A 17,866-nucleotide genomic window follows, 5' to 3' on the forward strand; every position below is an offset into this window, starting at 1 on the left:
TAGAGTGTGTCCAATTTGGTTGCATGCACGTGCGAGTAAAAAGGGTTTTAAGGGTGCGACTAATTTTTTCCTGGGTTGCACTGGTGCACCTAATGTCAAACTTTATGATGGTGTTTGAGGTCTAAGTTACACCATACAGTCATGAGTGAACAACGGATACAACAGGGAACTTAACATGCATCCCTGCGGGGAGTGTTAGAGTGGAGGAGATGATGTTACCCAGCCATACCGCCTGTGGCCTGGCAGTCAGGAAGTCAAGGATCCAACTGCAGAGGTAGGAACTGATGTTTAGGTCTCTCAGTTTCAAGATAAGCCTGGATGGAACTATGGTGTTACAAGCAGCGCTGTAGTCCATAAAGAGCATCCGTACATAGGTGTTTTTCTTAACCAGGTGAGAGAGAGCAGTGTTCAAAGCAAATGCTATTGCATCGTCTATGGACCATTTTCGCCTGTTGGCAAACTGGAGTGGGTCTAATGTAGAACACAGGAAGGATGTAATATGATCTTCTAAAAATATATTTCTTGGTGGAAGAATGATTATCTAGGAATAACTCGTTATATTTCTAGTTGCTGTACCTTTACTTTATGAAACTTTGCCAGGTATTTATAGTAACAGTTTTAGAAAAGCAATAAGCCACTCGAGTCCGTAGGTTACCTACGGCCTCTCAGGGCTTATTGCTTAATTAACTAACTGCTCAAAGTACTTCATGCCAACAGAGGCAAGGGTGGAGTCTGGTGTGCCTGAAGGAAGGATGGGATCCGGTGACTTGAGCAATGGTGGCTGTAGTGCAGTCAGTGGACCAAGAGCCAGGTCTCTTAATCAGCTTGTTTAATTTGTTGTCATTTGCATTGATGCTGCCTCAACAGATGGCTGCAAGGAAAATTGCAGTAGAAACAACAGACTGGAAACACATATTCAACATTCTGCTGCACACATTAAAGGACCTAAGCTTCCTCAAGAAATATAGTTTCCCATCCTGTAGACAGCCACAGTGTTGCACTTTCAGTCCAGTTTGTTGTCAAGGTATACACCCAGGCAGGGTGCGATTTGTAGGGGGGGGGATGGTGAGGATCCCCCTCTGGTTTTGCTATCCCTACCTCTCGTCGGGGGGGACAACATTTATCCCCCTCTGCCCCTCATATTGATTAATACTACTTCATATAAGTAAAGCGCTGCAACATGAGAACAGTCTAGTAGGCTAGCCTACATAATAATCTGACATCAGAAACGCACCGTCACCGTCAGTACTGATGCTGCTGACAAAGTGGCTGCGTGATAACTTAATTTGGCCTTGATCGTGCAGGACATTTCAGAATGTCGAGTGTGTAATCCATCATAAATGGCTAGGTTCAATGGAAAAGTTAGCTGGACAAATGAAAGAAAACGAGAAGGATTCAGTGAAGCATAATAATGTTTTAGAACCTTCAAAATTAGAAAACTGATGCAACTGAGATGGAGGACAACTGCACGTAGAGTAGAACGTGAGGCCTATTGTCCAAGGAACTTACATTAAATGAGGAGATATTTGCTGAATGTCACAAAAAGTGTTACAGAAATTGCTTGGCATCGCTTATTCAATGGCTCTCTACCCAAAACACCTGTAGTTTCCATGGAGGACCGACGAGAAAACACTTTCGTTTAATAAATCAGCCAGTAGTAGACAAATAACTTTTAGAAATAATCTGTACTGCAAAAACGAATGTTGGTGGGTATTTAAACTATCTAGCGGGTGTTTTAACAGCTGCAAGAAATAGAAGCTTCATGGTTTTTATGTTCTGGTTCGTAAATTATTTTTATAAAACTTCAAGTTGCCCTATAACTTTACTCCAAACTCTTCACTGCACTGTGGGCAATTAACTGACAGTATGATAGGCTATTTATTTTCTGTAGGCTACAATAAACACATTTATTTTTTCAACTTTTTCAATATTACGCACTTGGCTACTGAACGCAAATCAGCAGGAGAGAATGCACGTAGCCTACGCAGCGTGTAGCGCAATGTGTAGGCTATTTGGTTACCAACTAACACGATTAGCCAATTCACTAACTTAAGACTTCAGTGCCATCATATACAACGTTTTTTTACACAACAAATACAGAAAGGATGGAGGCAGCAAAAGTAGAGAAGTCATTTCAGATGGGGCAAGAACAAGGTGAATTTGTATGCTTGTCAAAACGTAGTCCTACCCTGCATTAGAGGAGCTGATCATCATACCAAGCACACTCGCTGTTTAAAGTCATACACCACGGTAAACTAAAACTAAAATGTTACAAAGGTGGCAAAAATAATATAGGGTATTACTAGGCATGACATTACTAGGCTATGAATCGCTCGTTCATTTTTTTAAAAAAAAAAATTTTGGGGGTGGGGTGGGGTGGGGGGCGTTACAAACTTATTCAAAATCATCCCCCCCCTCTGGTTTTTACACAAATCACACCCTGCACCCAGGTATTTGTAGTCTTCCACTACCTCAAGCTCTTTCCCCATGATGGAAACAGTGTTAAACTTTGTCTTGGCCACACCCCACATAAAGCTGTCCACCAGTTCTTTATACTCAGTCTCCTCCCCATCCTTAAAGGGACCCTATACAGTTTTGTAAATTTTTTTCGCTTTTTGCTCGCAGTTTTATCTACAGAGCTCCGCCTACAGCTTCAAAGTATTTACAACACTCCTCGCTCGGTCAGACTGCTGTTTCCTCTCTCCCTGTTCCTCCGACAATGGTTTACTCACTTTCTGCTTCTTTTCGCCAGCTCTGCCATGACGAATATTTGACAGACTCCATTGCTACCTTGTTCTAGCCAGTGCCTGCCGTGTATGTGTGTGTGGTGCCGTAAAGCAATTCGTTACATCACGAGACTTTCTGACTCTGAGGCCGGTGGCTCACCGGACCAAAGTTACAAGGCTGGTTTATCCGCTCACAAACGCAAGGGGGAAGCGAGACGGCCACCATTCAACCCGGAAAAAGTCATATAACCATTCCAATGACTCCTTAGCTGTTAAGTTAATGTAAATTAAGCTAAACACATCCCAGCACTGAGTTGTGCTGAAAGTCTGAAGTGTATGGTGTAAAGAGGAAATGTGAGCATACAGTCCCCTGCGGTGCTCCTCTGCTGCTGATCACCTGTTCAGACACACATCCTCTGGTCTGTCCGTTAGGTAGTCAATGATCCATGGAGGTGTTCACCTGCACGGGAGAAGTCAAAGAACATTATTAACACTGAAATGCCAGCTTCATCCAGGTGAGTGTGGGCTCGCTGAAGAAAGTAGATGATGACATCCTCAACACCAACCTGAGGGTGGTAGGCCACTATTGCAGTGGGTCCATATATGTGGTCATCTGAGGTCTGAGATGGGCCAGCATCAATCCCCCCAGGACTGTCATGCAGTGTGATGTTAATGCCACTGGTCTATAGTCATTGAGGACAGATGGAGAAGACTTCTAAGGTACCGGAACAAAGCAGGATGTCTTCCACAGCACTGGAACACCTCCTGACACAGACTGATCTTAAATAGGTGCTGCAGAATTCCACATAGCTGGTCTGCATAGTCCTTAGAACGGAACATTAAAAATATAGTACTTCACCGACCAAAGATTTCAGAGCAGCTGTGTAGCGTTATATAATCTGATTTTTTTAGAGCTGGACATAAATAAATGGTTACATATTTTATATCAACACATTTACTGGTGTGTATTTTTGTAGTTTAAAAAACTGCCAAATGTTTTTATTAAAAAACAATACTTTTGGTGATGTGATGACATCATAAAAGTGCAAAACAATGAATGTAGACTCTGACTGGTGCTGACTTAGTCATTTGCCCAGACTTGTGACCAGAATATTTAGATTCAGGAAGATGATCCAGTGCAAGATGAGTAATGTGTAGGTCGGTCACACACACAATAGGCTACACTCCCTCCCTCACACCAATCCACTCACTCAGCCATTTGCTCATTTGCCCATTTCACTTGCTCATCCACACTTATAAGCTATACCAAAGCTGATGATACACAAGGCACCTTTCTGAGGAATGTTGCTGGGCAATGAGTATTGTTGTTCTGGCACATCCCCTTTGATATTGGGCAACTTATTTTTCTTGAGAACTTTAATTATCAGTAGGCAAATTAGCATCATCATCCAGTCTGTACACATGGAACCAGTTATGTGGTTTATTCAAAAGGTTCCGCAATTGTTGAGTCTTAACTTGAGCTTTGCATTGGGTTGCAGTTATTTTACTTTAAAGCCCACGTTTTGTGGCCCTCAATAGGTGCAGTGGTTTGTACCACTTGACAAGTTCAGTAGTGACTTTTTTGAGTACATCTCTAATGGATATTTAGGCTATGAGATGTAACAGGCAGGTCAGCATAGTCTGTTGACAGTTTTATGACAGATTTATTTGCAAATTTATGGCATGTCTTGTAGGCAGAGAAAAGCAGTTGCTCGCAAACACTGTCCACTTAATCAACAGTCAGAGTATATATAGTAAGACATCCCATATTTAAGTATGCATCTTGCTTAGATGGTAAAACACATTTTTGTTACATGACCATTATATCTTTGTATTTTTGGGTCAAATAAAAATTTGGTAACACTTTACTTGACAGTATCGACATAAGAGTGACATGACACTGTCATGAACACATGACACTGTTATGACACATGTTTGATCTACTGCCCTCTGGGAAGAGGTACAGAAGCCTGCGCTCTCGCACCACCAGACTCACCAACAGCTTCATACACCAGGCTGTTAGGATGCTGAACTCTCTCCCCCCTCCACCCTCAGCTACATAACATCCTGGACTTTGGACCCACAATGGCTGCCTTGCACTACTCCACTTGTACACTTGCACACTTTGCAACTTGTTGTTGTTGTCCTGTTGTCCTGAAAACACAACACACTTCTGATGCTCTTACATAACTTGCAACACTATGCCACTTGCTTACTTAGGTCAAACAGAACTACCTCAGCCATTTATTGGCCTGACTTTGCACTATTATATTGACTGTCTATGCACAATTGGACAATTTCAACCCAATTTGGCTGCTCTTATTTCTTCACTGTATGTGCCTTTTTATTTACTTTTTTATTGTTTACTTGAATGTTATGTTTGTCTGTGGACTTAAATTGGTAGAATATGTCTTGTCTCCACCGTGGGATAGTGAGAAACGTAATTTCGATCTCTTTGTATGTCTTGGCATGTGAATAAATTGACAATAAAGCAGACTTTGACTTTGACTTTTTGACTTTGACTAAACCCTAATCCTAATGTAGAGACACTGATGATGCTTCGATCAAAGTTTTAAGTAATGTCGAGCCTTCTTAGTGTTTGAAAAATAGCGATTTTGACCCGACCATGTAGCCTACTAAACTAAAGTTTGACTCAGGTACGTCGTAGCCTATTTCAAGTTACAAAATCTATGACTAAAGTTTAGCTGACGATATAACATCCTACTCCACTGTGACTTTGTTCGTGACACTCCTGTTAATAGGCTAAACTAGAAAGAGCTGAAATAACTCACACCAACCTTATTTGCGCCTTTTATTCACATTTGCTCAAAGATTTCATAAGTATAAGCCCTTTTCGCTCCCTACGTTGATGTATTCCAAGGGATCTGCTTCGGGGGCGGGGACGTAGTAATTGAAACACCATGCCTGGGTAACGTAACCGCTCTCAGGGACGCTCTCTGTTCGCTGGTTGGTTTGGCTACCCAACCTCCGAAGTAAACGAGTACGAATCAACCTATTCCAGACGGAGTACTGCAGGGAAAAGAAATCGACCGGAAGTACATAGGCAGGCCGAGGCCAGGCTAGAGTACAAATACAGAGACAACAAAATGCAGTTTGTGTCTAACCAGAAGTGCAAAAAAAGTGCAATGTGATATACAAAGTAGGTGGTGCATAGACAGGACAAAAGATACTGTCATAGATATAGACAGTAGTATACAGTTGTTTTCAGAAGGTGGTTTAGAGTAGTATAAATTAAATATAAGTATGTGCAGTGTATTAGTAGTAACCTTATAAGAGCAAAATAAATATGGCTATGTAATATGAACAATGTATGAACAACATGTACAGATACAGTATGTGCAATGTAGTGGCAGTACTATTAGTAAAAAAACAATATAGATGCAGCGTATTAACATAATATATTACAGAAAAACTGAATAAATATGAATATTTAGAATGAACCATTTAAACAGATATGTACAGTATGTACAGCTATGTGCAGTGTGGTAACAGTACCATTGTAGTGCAGAGACAGTAACATTATAATAGTATTAAGAATAAGTGTATGTGCAGGATGAAGAGCAGTATATGGCTATGTATAAGTGTAATTACAGTATATACATTTGTAAATAAATAGACACTATGGATGGGAAAGGGAAAGGGTAGTGCGGGGGTGGGGGGTATGTCCGCCTCCTTGTTGTCCCTGTCAAGGCTGCCATGGTCGTTATTCTAGTCATTACTGCGACTTGCAGATATGAGTAAACTTCTGAACCAAAGGTGATAAAGTGATTGTTTTTTTTTTTTACTGAGGAGAACACAACATTGTCTCTTTCTCAAACACTATTGACTACAACAGAAATTAGATAACAAATGAGATTTATCTTGACAACTTGATACTTTTGTATTTTTTGAGGTTGAATTTTGAAGGTATTGTTTTAAACTATGTGTGTTACCCTCAAAGGTATTAACTATGATGTATACCATTTTAAAGAGCATTGTCCTCTACTCAGTATCAAAGGTGATACTGAGTAGAGGACAAAATTGTGAATCTCTCATACACTCTAGGTTTTTCTCTATCTGCAACAGAATTTGGGGGTATTTTCGATATTTTCGGTATTTTCGAACTGGTATTTTCGAGTTGTTTGGGGTTATATTTTGAAGATGTTTTTTAAAATGTGTTCTCCAAAAATGGAATGTTCCTTGCAGTCTGCAAAGGGACACAGTATTTTATTTTGATACATGGCGTGGCTACTAGTTTATAGTTTATTTTGATACACTTAACATTAGGGTATTTGATATTTAAAAAAAGAAAATACAGTTCGATGTATTTTGCCCATCCCTGGCTAGTGCTATCCCTGACAAACATTTAACTATCACCTCCTCTGAGCTTTTTGTACAAGCCTTCATATATAAGTACAAGAAAATGGCAGATTTACTGATAATCTGATTTAAAGAGTGGGATTCAGTTAGCATCAGCACCATCGTACTCATCCTTGTTCTGTGTGTTTGCCCTTCTAGTTGGACAGGAAACATGATAAACTATTTTGTTTCCTATTTTATTTTGTCCTTTTACACATTGTCTTTGTACTTGTACTTGTACTTGTGCACAATGACAATCTAATCTAATCTATTCTATTCTCTCCTTTCCTGTGTGCGTCTGGAGGGAGAGAAAACTAGTTTGATACCATATTGTTGGTCATTAATAGAAGCCCTTTGAATCATGAGGAAGTAACTGCCTATTCCAAAATAATCAAGCATCTTATATAGGACAGCTTTGCCATTACAACATAGCATGTATGACTGGACTAAATTGATGCTTGATTTGATCCAAATTCATCACATTTTGTACTTTATTTAATGGATAACATTTGTTTTATTTTCTTTCAGTGATTCCACACTTTTGAACAGTAGTGTATATCACATGTCAATTTGCATAATTGTCCACATGAATTAAGTTAAAAGCCTTCAACACATTATCTTCCAGCAATCAGTTTCAATTTTAAAAATATTTTACTGTGTTTATTTACTTCAAGTAAATTCAACCTACATGTAAAATAGTTTATTATAGAATCGACCAACACTGATGAAGGGAGAAGCCCTTTCAAAAAGGTGTAACTTTTGAGCCTTTGTTGGTACTTTCAAACTGGCAAATGCAACCTAGAACAATATTTATAGGAATAACGCTCTACTGGGCAATGGCCACTATAGAAAGTACAGTGCAACCGGAGAGTTTTCAGACCCTTTCAAGTTTTACATATTTTGTTATTTTTCAGACTCCTCTTAAAGTGGATTCAATTATTTTTGTTTCTCAACACATGACAAAAAAGCAGGTGTTTGGAGTGTTTCATAAATTTATAACAAATAAAAGACTGAAATATTCCATTTACATAAGTATTCAGACCCTTTGTTATGATGCTTGCAATTGAGCTCTGGTGCATCCTACTTCTATCAGCGGTCCTACAACTTGATTAGAGTCCACCTGTGCCTAAATGAATTCACTGGACAATAGGAGAGTCACACATCTCTTTATATAAGGTCTCACAGTTGATGGTGTATGTCGGAGTGAAAACCAAGCCACAAGGGTCGAGAGAATTGTCCGTAGACATGCGAGACAGGGTTTTGTGAACACACAGATCTGGGGAAGGATACAATGTTCTGCATTTCTCCTTTTTAAGATGAGTCTGAAACAAAATGTGGAAAAATTAAAAGGGTCTGAAAAGTTTCCAGTTTCACTGTAGGAATACAAATGATTATTGCCTATTCTAGGTATTCTGTTTTTGTGTAAATATATATTCCATGATGCATATATTTGATTTACAAACGTGCCTTACATTGTGCTAATTCACACAGAGTGGTTTGTGCTGGGTGAGACTAAATGTATTTCACTTGGAAGAAAGTTTAAAAGTCTTGGCCCGCAAATTTGGAAATATTTCTTCAAACAGAGACCATATAAACACATTTATACAGATCCTACGAGAGATGCGGTATCACATTGGCAATGTCTTGGTGAGTACTTCTAAGTGGCTACACATTAAGGATTCGGAGACAAAGGGCAAATAGTCGCTCTGACTAATGGATTCTCTCAACATCCTCATACTTGAACTCAGTTGGACTCTTAATTAGCAGAAAAAGTGTTATCACAATATAACTACACTTAATTTAGTCAAGCTTATTAAGAGATTGGATTGATATATTCCTAGTTACAACGTAATATGTTAAAATGCTGTCCTGTCCATTTCTCTGAAGGATGATACAATGCTGGAATTTCAGTGCCACTACAGGGAAGAAAAGTGGCCGACAGGGGATTATTTTGATTTTGTTGAATATTTCTTTAAAATGGCAAATTCTTCCAGAGAAGATGAAGATTGTGAATCCCCACCCTGCCCAACATTAGAAGGTACCACAACAACTTCATATACCACAAAAGGTACTAATGCATCATTTCATTAGCCATTCACTTATTTTCCTTGATCAGTTGTGAAAGTTCATATAGTCATGGCCTGTGCCAAACACGTTTTAACTTGTTTAAGTCACTGATGTTAAACATCTTTTGTATGTGCTACAGTTATCTTGGTTCAGTAGTAAACACATGCATTGACATTTAAAGCACTAGCTTAGAAGACCACATTTCTATCAGTCTTTTTTGCCCAATGAAAGAGAATGGAGACATTTTTCTACATAGCCACAGCTCCAAAAGATATTTTCTGAATAATTAGGGCCTTTCCAAATACAAATCCTGCAAATTCTTATATTTCACCTGTACTTTGATGTAGGCTCAGAAGTAGTTGTAACATACTGTGGGCCAGATGTACATACATTTGCGAACGTAGCGTTATCAGCGCCAAAAAACGCAGATGGGTGGATGACAAATAAGCCTGAAAAAAGGAATTTAAAAAAACTTCAAATATCATCCCTAAAAAGTGTTTATATGTGTTGCTGTATCTCTAAACTTGACTAATATACATTTTTTTTCCAAAAAAAAAAAAGTGAAATATATATTTATATGTCAATTTGTCATGTTAGTGCCTAAAATTGTCATATGGTGTGACGTGAAAATAATTTGAAATAAAATGAAAATTAGATACTTTTTTCTACTTTAATTTATGTCACTGTACATTTTAATCACGTTTGCTTTGATTTGCAACATTTCCTTATGAATATTTAGAAGAAAAACCTAAAATTTAACAAGTTATTTTGTCAAGGTGGAGAATGCTCCTAAGTGTAACTAGATATTTTAGCTTAATTCTGATATTTCTTGTAAGAACTCACTCAAAATTCTTGAGGTTCTTGCAGATACCATTTCCTTTATGTGCTATTGATGTTTTAATGATTTTTCAATTATAAAGTCTTTTTTGTGACATTATTTAATGTCACACCAAATGACATGGTGTCACGCCATATGATGAACTGCACCACTCCACCATGTGTCAGAGAAAAACAGGGTTTTTAATGACAAATAAAATCATTAACAATGAATTTTGAAGTCACTCTATGAATGGTGTATGCGTGTAACAGCAAAATAGATGAAAGTTTAGTATTTATTTTTTAAACTTACATGGCATGGTAACATAAAAGAAAAAAGTATGAGAAATATGAATTGTACAGATACATTTTTTTCCCAATTATCACAGATTTAACAAAAAAACATATAATATCTGAATTTAAAACATATTTTTACAAGAACTTTTATGTAAAAATGCAATTTGGTCATATGGTGTGACAAATGTCATATAGTGTGACTTGAAAAAAGCTGTCACACCATATGATGCAGCGTCACACTATGACATTTTGACAGTTAAGCTAATTTTCTAGACAGTTAAATACAGCTAACTATTATTTAGCATGCAACTGACCACATGGCAGCAGTGCTTTTTAAGAATTCATGAAGAATATTTGTGGAAAATAGCTACTTTTTAGGCAAATGATGTCACACCACAAGACACTAAAATTTGGCCACGATTGATGATGTCCAATTCAAAGCTTTTTATATAAAAATCTAAAAAGCAGAACTCACCTCTTGACGTTGCCAATTACTCCTGACATTCTATTGTTACTTCCTGATTAAGCAGGGTCCTCTTCACAATAATAATGTCCAAATGAATGCCCAGTCAAAATATACAATATAGTGTCACGCCATATGACAACCATTTTATGGACAAAATATATTTGATTATAACTTAGTTGGACAGCATGCATAAACATCAAAACTTTTTGTGGTTGTAAAAAACATCCAATTATTTTATATGCATGGTAAAACTTTAAAGTAATTATACTTTTTATTTGATATACACTCTTTTTAGGAAGTTCGCACACATGGTGGACAGTCACACCATATGACATTTATGTTTGGATGATTATTTTAAGTCAAAAGTGAAATACAAATCCAATAAATTTAATATGACAGAACTTGAACCTACCAGACCTACAACATTTCCATATAAATTCTTAACAATTGCCATTTTTTATAAGTGTGTGACACATGGACAGTCTGAATTCTGGCATTTGTCATCTACCCAGATATCGAAAGCTGTGGTACGTGGTATTTATCAAACTTTCACTTCATCTGGTAATCTGCGCCTTTCTCCGCCTTTCTCCACCCCCTACCGTAAAACGTCCACAACTGAAGGGCATAACCTACATACAAGCGCAGTTGAATGAAGTTAACTGATGACAACATTAAAAAGAATCAAACGTTTAGCAATCATGAAATAATGCAATACATGATAAGATGTCAACAAGCAGGGAGATAATGAAGATCAGCAGTTCTACTCAAACTACTTATGCACGTAGTCGTAGGCTATGGAAGATTGGTCAAATCTAGCAAATTTAAGTGGATGACTTGAAAGTGAAAGTAAGACATTTGAAAGGCCAACGGAAGTTAAGATTGCTTTTGATATAGTACAAGACGCAAAACTGCTGCTCTAAATTGAATCTTGAATTTCCCCTGGGGATCAATAAAGTATCTATCTATTGTAGCGTTGTGAGGGGTTTTCTGAGTTCTGAGGCCATGTGGGCAATATTAGGACAAGAACAATCTGTGTTAACAGAAGATTGGAGCTTTTATTTTGCTACAATTCACTCTTTAGAGTAACTCAGGAAGGGTCAGAAAAATACTCAACCAAAACTTTTATAGCTCCGTCTCAACAACAGTTGACATTCATTTAAGTCCTCCAGATAAATCCAAACTCAAAAGTCCAAGGTCCAAAACTCAAGTTCCAGCTTTCCAGTCCACAAACGTATCTTTCTTGGAGCTGAGTTCCCAAGGCTTCCTCCGTGTGCTTCTTTGTCTTCCACCAAGCACACCTTTTGTTGGCCTCCCTTCTGCCTTGATGATTAATCCCAAACACCTGCACTCCTCCCATTGCATTATGGGAGATGTAGTTTCTACGAAGGCGGCCATCTTGGGACTTCCATGACCTCCTTCTACGGGAATGTACCGTCCGTCCACAACATTTCCCCTCGGAATGTCACACTATCTATCTATCTATCTATCTATCTATCTATCTAAATAGCGATTCTGTTGTCGTTGAAAGGTGTTCTTATTGACGCATTTAACCGCAATTTGGATTAGCACCTACTTTTACAAGGCGGAAATATTTAGGCGCAGAATAGATGTGCGCTTTCACAGGCATTTTTGGTACATACGCGGAATACTTCATTAGGCACTCTTTATGCTTCATCTCCCATCTCTTTACGTTAAACACCCACTTTCCCCTTGACCCTCCCATGCATGCATATGCATGACACGGAAAAGCGCAATTTGCTAATTTTTTTTTAACTCCAGCGACAGGCAGTCTGTGCCTTTACCTCAGTGTGGCCTGTTTGTACATACCTCGCCATGATTTTACGCGCACGTTGCGAAACAAATATGCCTGAACAAATATGCCTGAAGTGGTCGCAAAAGCGTTAGTACATCTGGCCCTGTGAGCCTCCAGCTTGTCAAGGATGAGGAATATTATTTTGCATAGTGATTTTCTGGCTATTTGTATACTTGGCTTTAATAATAGTAGTGATTTTAAAGTGGCATTTTCCAACAAAGATCGAAAAAGGTAGAAATGAGCCAATGCTGTTAATATGTTTTTTTTTTTTTGCTCAGTCCCCAGATGCTTCTAAGCACAGAATGACCTTTGTTAGAATTTGGTTCATTGTCTTCATAAGTGAGATGTACCAGCAAGCTGTGCCAGAGTTTTAAATGTCTTACATGGAGTCATTTTCTTAGGGCATTAACTTAACTCTCCTCTCTCTTCCCCCACAACTATACTCTTTCATTTTTGTCAGCAGGATCTGTTAGTCCACCTTCTGCAGGAACAGGTCAACTAAAAGATAAAGGTATTAAACCAGTTCATTCACATAACATGAATAATTGGTAAATATGGGTTTATTGAATACTGAAATATTACATCAAAGGAGATCAACAAGAGGATCTTGGCACTGCTATCAAACTTTTAGCCCTTATTACCAGGGTGTGATTTGTCAAAAAAACAGAAAAGGGGGGGGGGTTAATCATGAAAAACAAGCAATCAAAAGGCCTAATTCTTAACGGTAGGCCCTATTACATTTTGAACAGATGAACATTCATCTTTAATGCAAACTAAGAAGACATGAAACATTTAATTTCTGTGTAGGCCTATGTAATATGTATACAATGTATTTATTTGCATGGGGATGTTCACGAATTCTGAGACTGCCAACAGTTGGCGTCAGTTGTGTGTTAGTGCCAGCAATGTAGGCTATACAGTACGTGTCAGAAAACTCTCAACCTGCCTGTCACAACCTGCCTGTTATTACAGTGCATGAAAATGCACTGTTCTATTATCCGAAGTCTTCTTATTACGGTGCATGAAAATGCACTGTACTGTTCTTCCTAGGCTTCTTTTTCTTCTAACGCAGCTAATGCAGCCTCAAACGTTTGATATGGATTAAATAAAAAATAAAGAGGTGGTTATATATTAAGAAATAGTGCTCCCACAGTGAAAGTTGTTGATAAGGTAGTTGTAAGAATGTTTGTAAATGTTTCAATATGATAGTCAGTGTAGTTGCAATGGTGTTTCAAGATGGAAAGATGAGAAAAGAAATGCATCTCTCCCTTCAGTGCTCTTGACAAAGTGCTAGTTTTGCCTGTAAACTAGCGCCAGCTGTTGTTTGGCGTGAATTGCTGTTTTGTAACTGGCTGCACCCCTGTTTTTGTGTCCCATTTACAGAATCATGGTTGTGTACCAACACACACACACACAATGGATAGTTAGAGTAATGGAGATGTAGGTGGAATGTGATAAAAAGTGTATTGGCTTAAAGGCGGCTCTTAAGTGTTTTCCCCTGCAATGATGCCTATGAAGAACAATACAGTGCTACTTCTGTAGTTACTTCTATAATTGGTTATGTATAATTGGTTATGTAATGCCATAGATCTGTTTTAAGCAGCCAGAGCAATAGTTATTGCATGTTTCTTCCTCTTATCATGTACTTTATTTTTATACACAGAAAAGATTCCATGGGTCCTTCCAGAAAACATAGAAAAAAGCCTTCTGTCACTTCTACTCATTCCAGTCATTGCCATTTTGCTTCTATTTGCATGGAAGGTAAGGTCCTCTAATTTTCGATATTCTGTAGCAGAGTTGTCAGTGCGTGTTCTTTGATGTGACATTTTTAAGTCGTCATGAAATTATTACTTTATTGACAGATCAAATCTAGAAGACATGTTGCACTGACAGACAAAAAAGCATCATCACATGATGTCACCAAAGGAGTGGATGGCAGCTCACCCCAATTAGAAACTGAAGCCCTTGAGGAAAAGTAAGATATTTATACATTTAATTTTGACTGCCAAATTCAACTGAATACATTAACCTTACACCTAAACGCTAATTTCTTACAACAGCATTACAATATCCACGTGATTATTTCAGCTGTTACGTACAATGGAGCATTAGGGCCACACATGAAGAAAATATATTTTTGCTATGGCGAAATTAAATTCGACATGTTGACAAAACTAGTTTGGAGAGAGAACAACCGCTTCAAAGTAGCTGCCACCGAATCGGACAGTCAGTCTCAGGGCTCTATGTCTTGCACTCAAGCGCAATTGACTTTGTACACTGGCGCTTGTAACATTCCTATTTTGCAGCCAATGCACAACGGGCTTTTCCCTCCTTAGACGCGCGTCGGTAAATTAGGGAATGAACTTGCACTCCCGGAGGTGGTTCAGCGAAAAGAGGAGGCGTGTTCCGGCGCAAACGTTCCCTGGTGCTATTTTGCAGTTTCCGAAAACAATTCCGCCACAGACCAGGAAAAACCTAGTCTAAAGTCAGTGGCGCGTTATTCAGATGCGCCCTAGAGTATGTGCTTTTGAACAGTGAAAGTTCAAGTGCAATATGCAAGATTTATGTACACATAGATCTCTTAGTAATTGAATATTTGTTTTTATTTTGTTACAGAAAATGTTTGAACGTCATTGAAATTACTGAGGAGGTATAATTCAGTCACAGAATCTTGGTATATATGGTAAGATTTAAGAAATATATCATATAAGTGTGTTGTGTTGTCTATTATGCATATTAACCCACACTTACGCTATACTAATTTAATAATTACAGATCATTGTCCAAAGGCAGATTGGGAGAGCAGTTGATGGTTACATTTTTAAGAATGTCATTCTGGACTCATTTCTGATCCTATAAATACTGCTGCTACAACACTGCAGGAGCATGTGTGTGCACTGCAAGCTGACATGACACAATTATCTACAGATTTGATCTTGACATATTCACTAAGCAGCCAAGTTTTTTCCCCTGACTGGATGATGTCATTTTTTTCTCTTGGAGGAATCTATGTAGTCACCTGAAAGATACTGAGAGAGTTATGGTTAAAAGCAAAGATGCTCATTATGTAAGCATTCATTTGGAAGACCTCAGAAGAAAATACTCTGGAAGGGCTACAATCATTTTTTTCTTTAAGGAGTAAGTATAAATGACTACCTCCACATGCACTGGTCTTAATCGCCATCTTTAATGTAATACCTTATTTTAAACTGGGTTATGCATGGATAACAATGGAATATTGCTATGAAATATTGAAATATTTCATCTGTTCTGTTTATCATGTTGAATCACTAAGCAAGCAATGTGGATTTTATTTATTTGTTTGTCTAGACAATTTGCTGGTTATATGTGCATTTTTAATGGCAGTATGTGGTATTTGTAGTAGTAAAACTGCAAACTTGTGCCATGAACTTTTTGATATATTTAATCAAAATCTACATCCATGTTCTCCTTGTGTTTCTCTAAATTACATGTACATTCTTCACTATGGTCCACGGTGGTGATTTTATGAAAGAAAAAAAAAATACACAAAAGGACTTTCTTGATTGAAAAATAGATGTGAGTGAAATCACTGTGTGCAGTGTGTGCACTGTGTGCAGTATAGTGTGATGAAATAAAGATGCATTCCTATTTACTATGTAAAATTAACTGATATAAATGAACAATGTGGATGTGGGAATATCAAGCAAGAATGATTAAAGTCATTACAATGCTATGACACTTTACAATAAATTGTATGTATGTCTCATTTACATATATACATATGTATTGTTTATTTAGTTCCACTATATTCTGTGAATACAGTAGATGTGTTGATCTTACTCATACATTCATTGACTTGTGTCTTTTACTTCCAATGATAGACAGTGCAGCTACTTTTGTATTTGCAAAGCAAGGGTTTGAAAATAAAAGTTATTGGTAGTCTACAAAGCACACATCAGAAACAGTCACCTAATCACCATAAATATCAAAATGATTAAGTAATATCAGGCATCCAACTTGCTGGCCTTTTATGGTTAGTCTTAAGATCAGATTTATGGTCTGCACCTATGTTGGACTGTTTGACATTAAGTCTCTGTAATTTATTACCCTGCGTGTTTAAATGTTTATGAAATCAGAATGCTTCTAGAGCCAAAATGATTATACTGTAGTCACAATGTACAATGGTTAATGAATCAGTGAAGAACAAATGAAAAGTTCAGATGCAAAACCCTCTAAATCCATCTGATCATTTGCATTGAGCATTTTCTATCAGGCTCCTGTAGGTTTTTGCCTACAAATCAATATTTCAGACCAGGAAAAAAGTGGTATTTAGCAGGTTTTGAAGCGGAAATATTTGATTATACTATGTGTGGAGAGCATTCACTCACCATCGTTATCTCATTTTTGACGGAGGTGGCGTTTAGAGGCTGAAGTTAGTGCAGCAGTAAGTGCTACTTCCATACAGTCAAGTGTCCGTTCTAGTCAGGTGGTAGAATTGGCATGTGGAGTTGTAGGTAGTTTTTTTGAAGGTAGAGAGGGACACATCTGCTCTGGTAGGAACTGGTAGTGCATTCCATCTATGGGGAACAACAGATGAGAAAAGTTTGGATTGCCCTAAGCTAGGTGGCAGAGCCAGACGTCGTCCATCTGAGGAGCGCCAGCGTCCTCTTCTATGCTGTGGTATGCTGGGGGAGGAAGCACAAAGAAGAAGGATGCTGGGCGACTAGATAGACCGGTAAGGAAAGCCAAGATGCTGATCAGTTTGTTCAGGGTCCTTTTGTCTGATATTGAAGTGATGCACTCCAGTTCGGCTCCCACGACAGAGTCAGCTTTCCTTACCGGCCTATCTAGTCGTCCAGCATCCTTCTTCTTTGTGCTTCCTCCCCAGCATAGCATAGAAGAGAACGCTGGCAACAATAGACTGGTAAAACATGCCAAGGAGCTTTCTGCAGACATTGAAGGACAGCAGCCTCCTCACAAAGTACAGCCTGCTCTGCCCTTTCTTGTAGAGTGCTTCAGTATTAGGTTAGGCCAAAGGTTAAGAAAACAGATGAAGCGAGATTTCAGAGGCAAGTTAAGCGCAGGACCCTGCACCAGCAGCAGTTGTTGCTGCCGCAGCACTAGGAGCAAGCACCGCCGCTGGCACAGCATCAGGAGCAGCTGCACCAGCCGCCACCATCCCCAGCACAGCACCAGCCACCACCATCCCCAGCACAGCACCAGCCGCCACCATCCCCAGCACAGCACCTGGAACATGCACAGGAAAGTGCACACTGCACATCTAGACAAGATGTTATCAACTGTCTTGAGGAGCTTGATAAGTACAGGATGAATGAGAAC

The 17,866-nt window shown here is 38.5% G+C and overlaps 1 protein-coding gene across 7 annotated transcripts in view; it reads left to right on the forward strand.

The window, feature by feature from the left end:
* kitlga (kit ligand a) overlaps window positions 1–16,304 on the forward strand; it is a 106,681-nt gene extending 90,377 nt beyond the window's left edge. For 4 of the 7 annotated variants that reach the window (XM_048256733.1, XM_048256734.1, XM_048256739.1 and 1 more), the window contains 7 exons: window positions 8,577–8,732; window positions 8,973–9,153; window positions 13,005–13,055; window positions 14,208–14,305; window positions 14,407–14,519; window positions 15,161–15,227; window positions 15,320–16,304. In XM_048256733.1, the coding sequence (XP_048112690.1) occupies window positions 8,577–8,732; window positions 8,973–9,153; window positions 13,005–13,055; window positions 14,208–14,305; window positions 14,407–14,519; window positions 15,161–15,200 (639 nt within the window). In that variant the 3' untranslated portion in view covers window positions 15,201–15,227; window positions 15,320–16,304. The remainder of the gene's footprint in view (window positions 1–8,576; window positions 8,733–8,972; window positions 9,154–13,004; window positions 13,056–14,207; window positions 14,306–14,406; window positions 14,520–15,160; window positions 15,228–15,319) is intronic. The other 3 variants (XM_048256736.1, XM_048256737.1, XM_048256735.1) reach the window with 3 other exon arrangements.
* The last annotated feature ends 1,562 nt before the right edge of the window (window positions 16,305–17,866 follow it).

Source organism: Alosa alosa, chromosome 11 (assembly GCF_017589495.1).
Source record: "Alosa alosa isolate M-15738 ecotype Scorff River chromosome 11, AALO_Geno_1.1, whole genome shotgun sequence".
Classification (NCBI taxonomy): Eukaryota; Metazoa; Chordata; class Actinopteri; order Clupeiformes; family Clupeidae; genus Alosa; species Alosa alosa.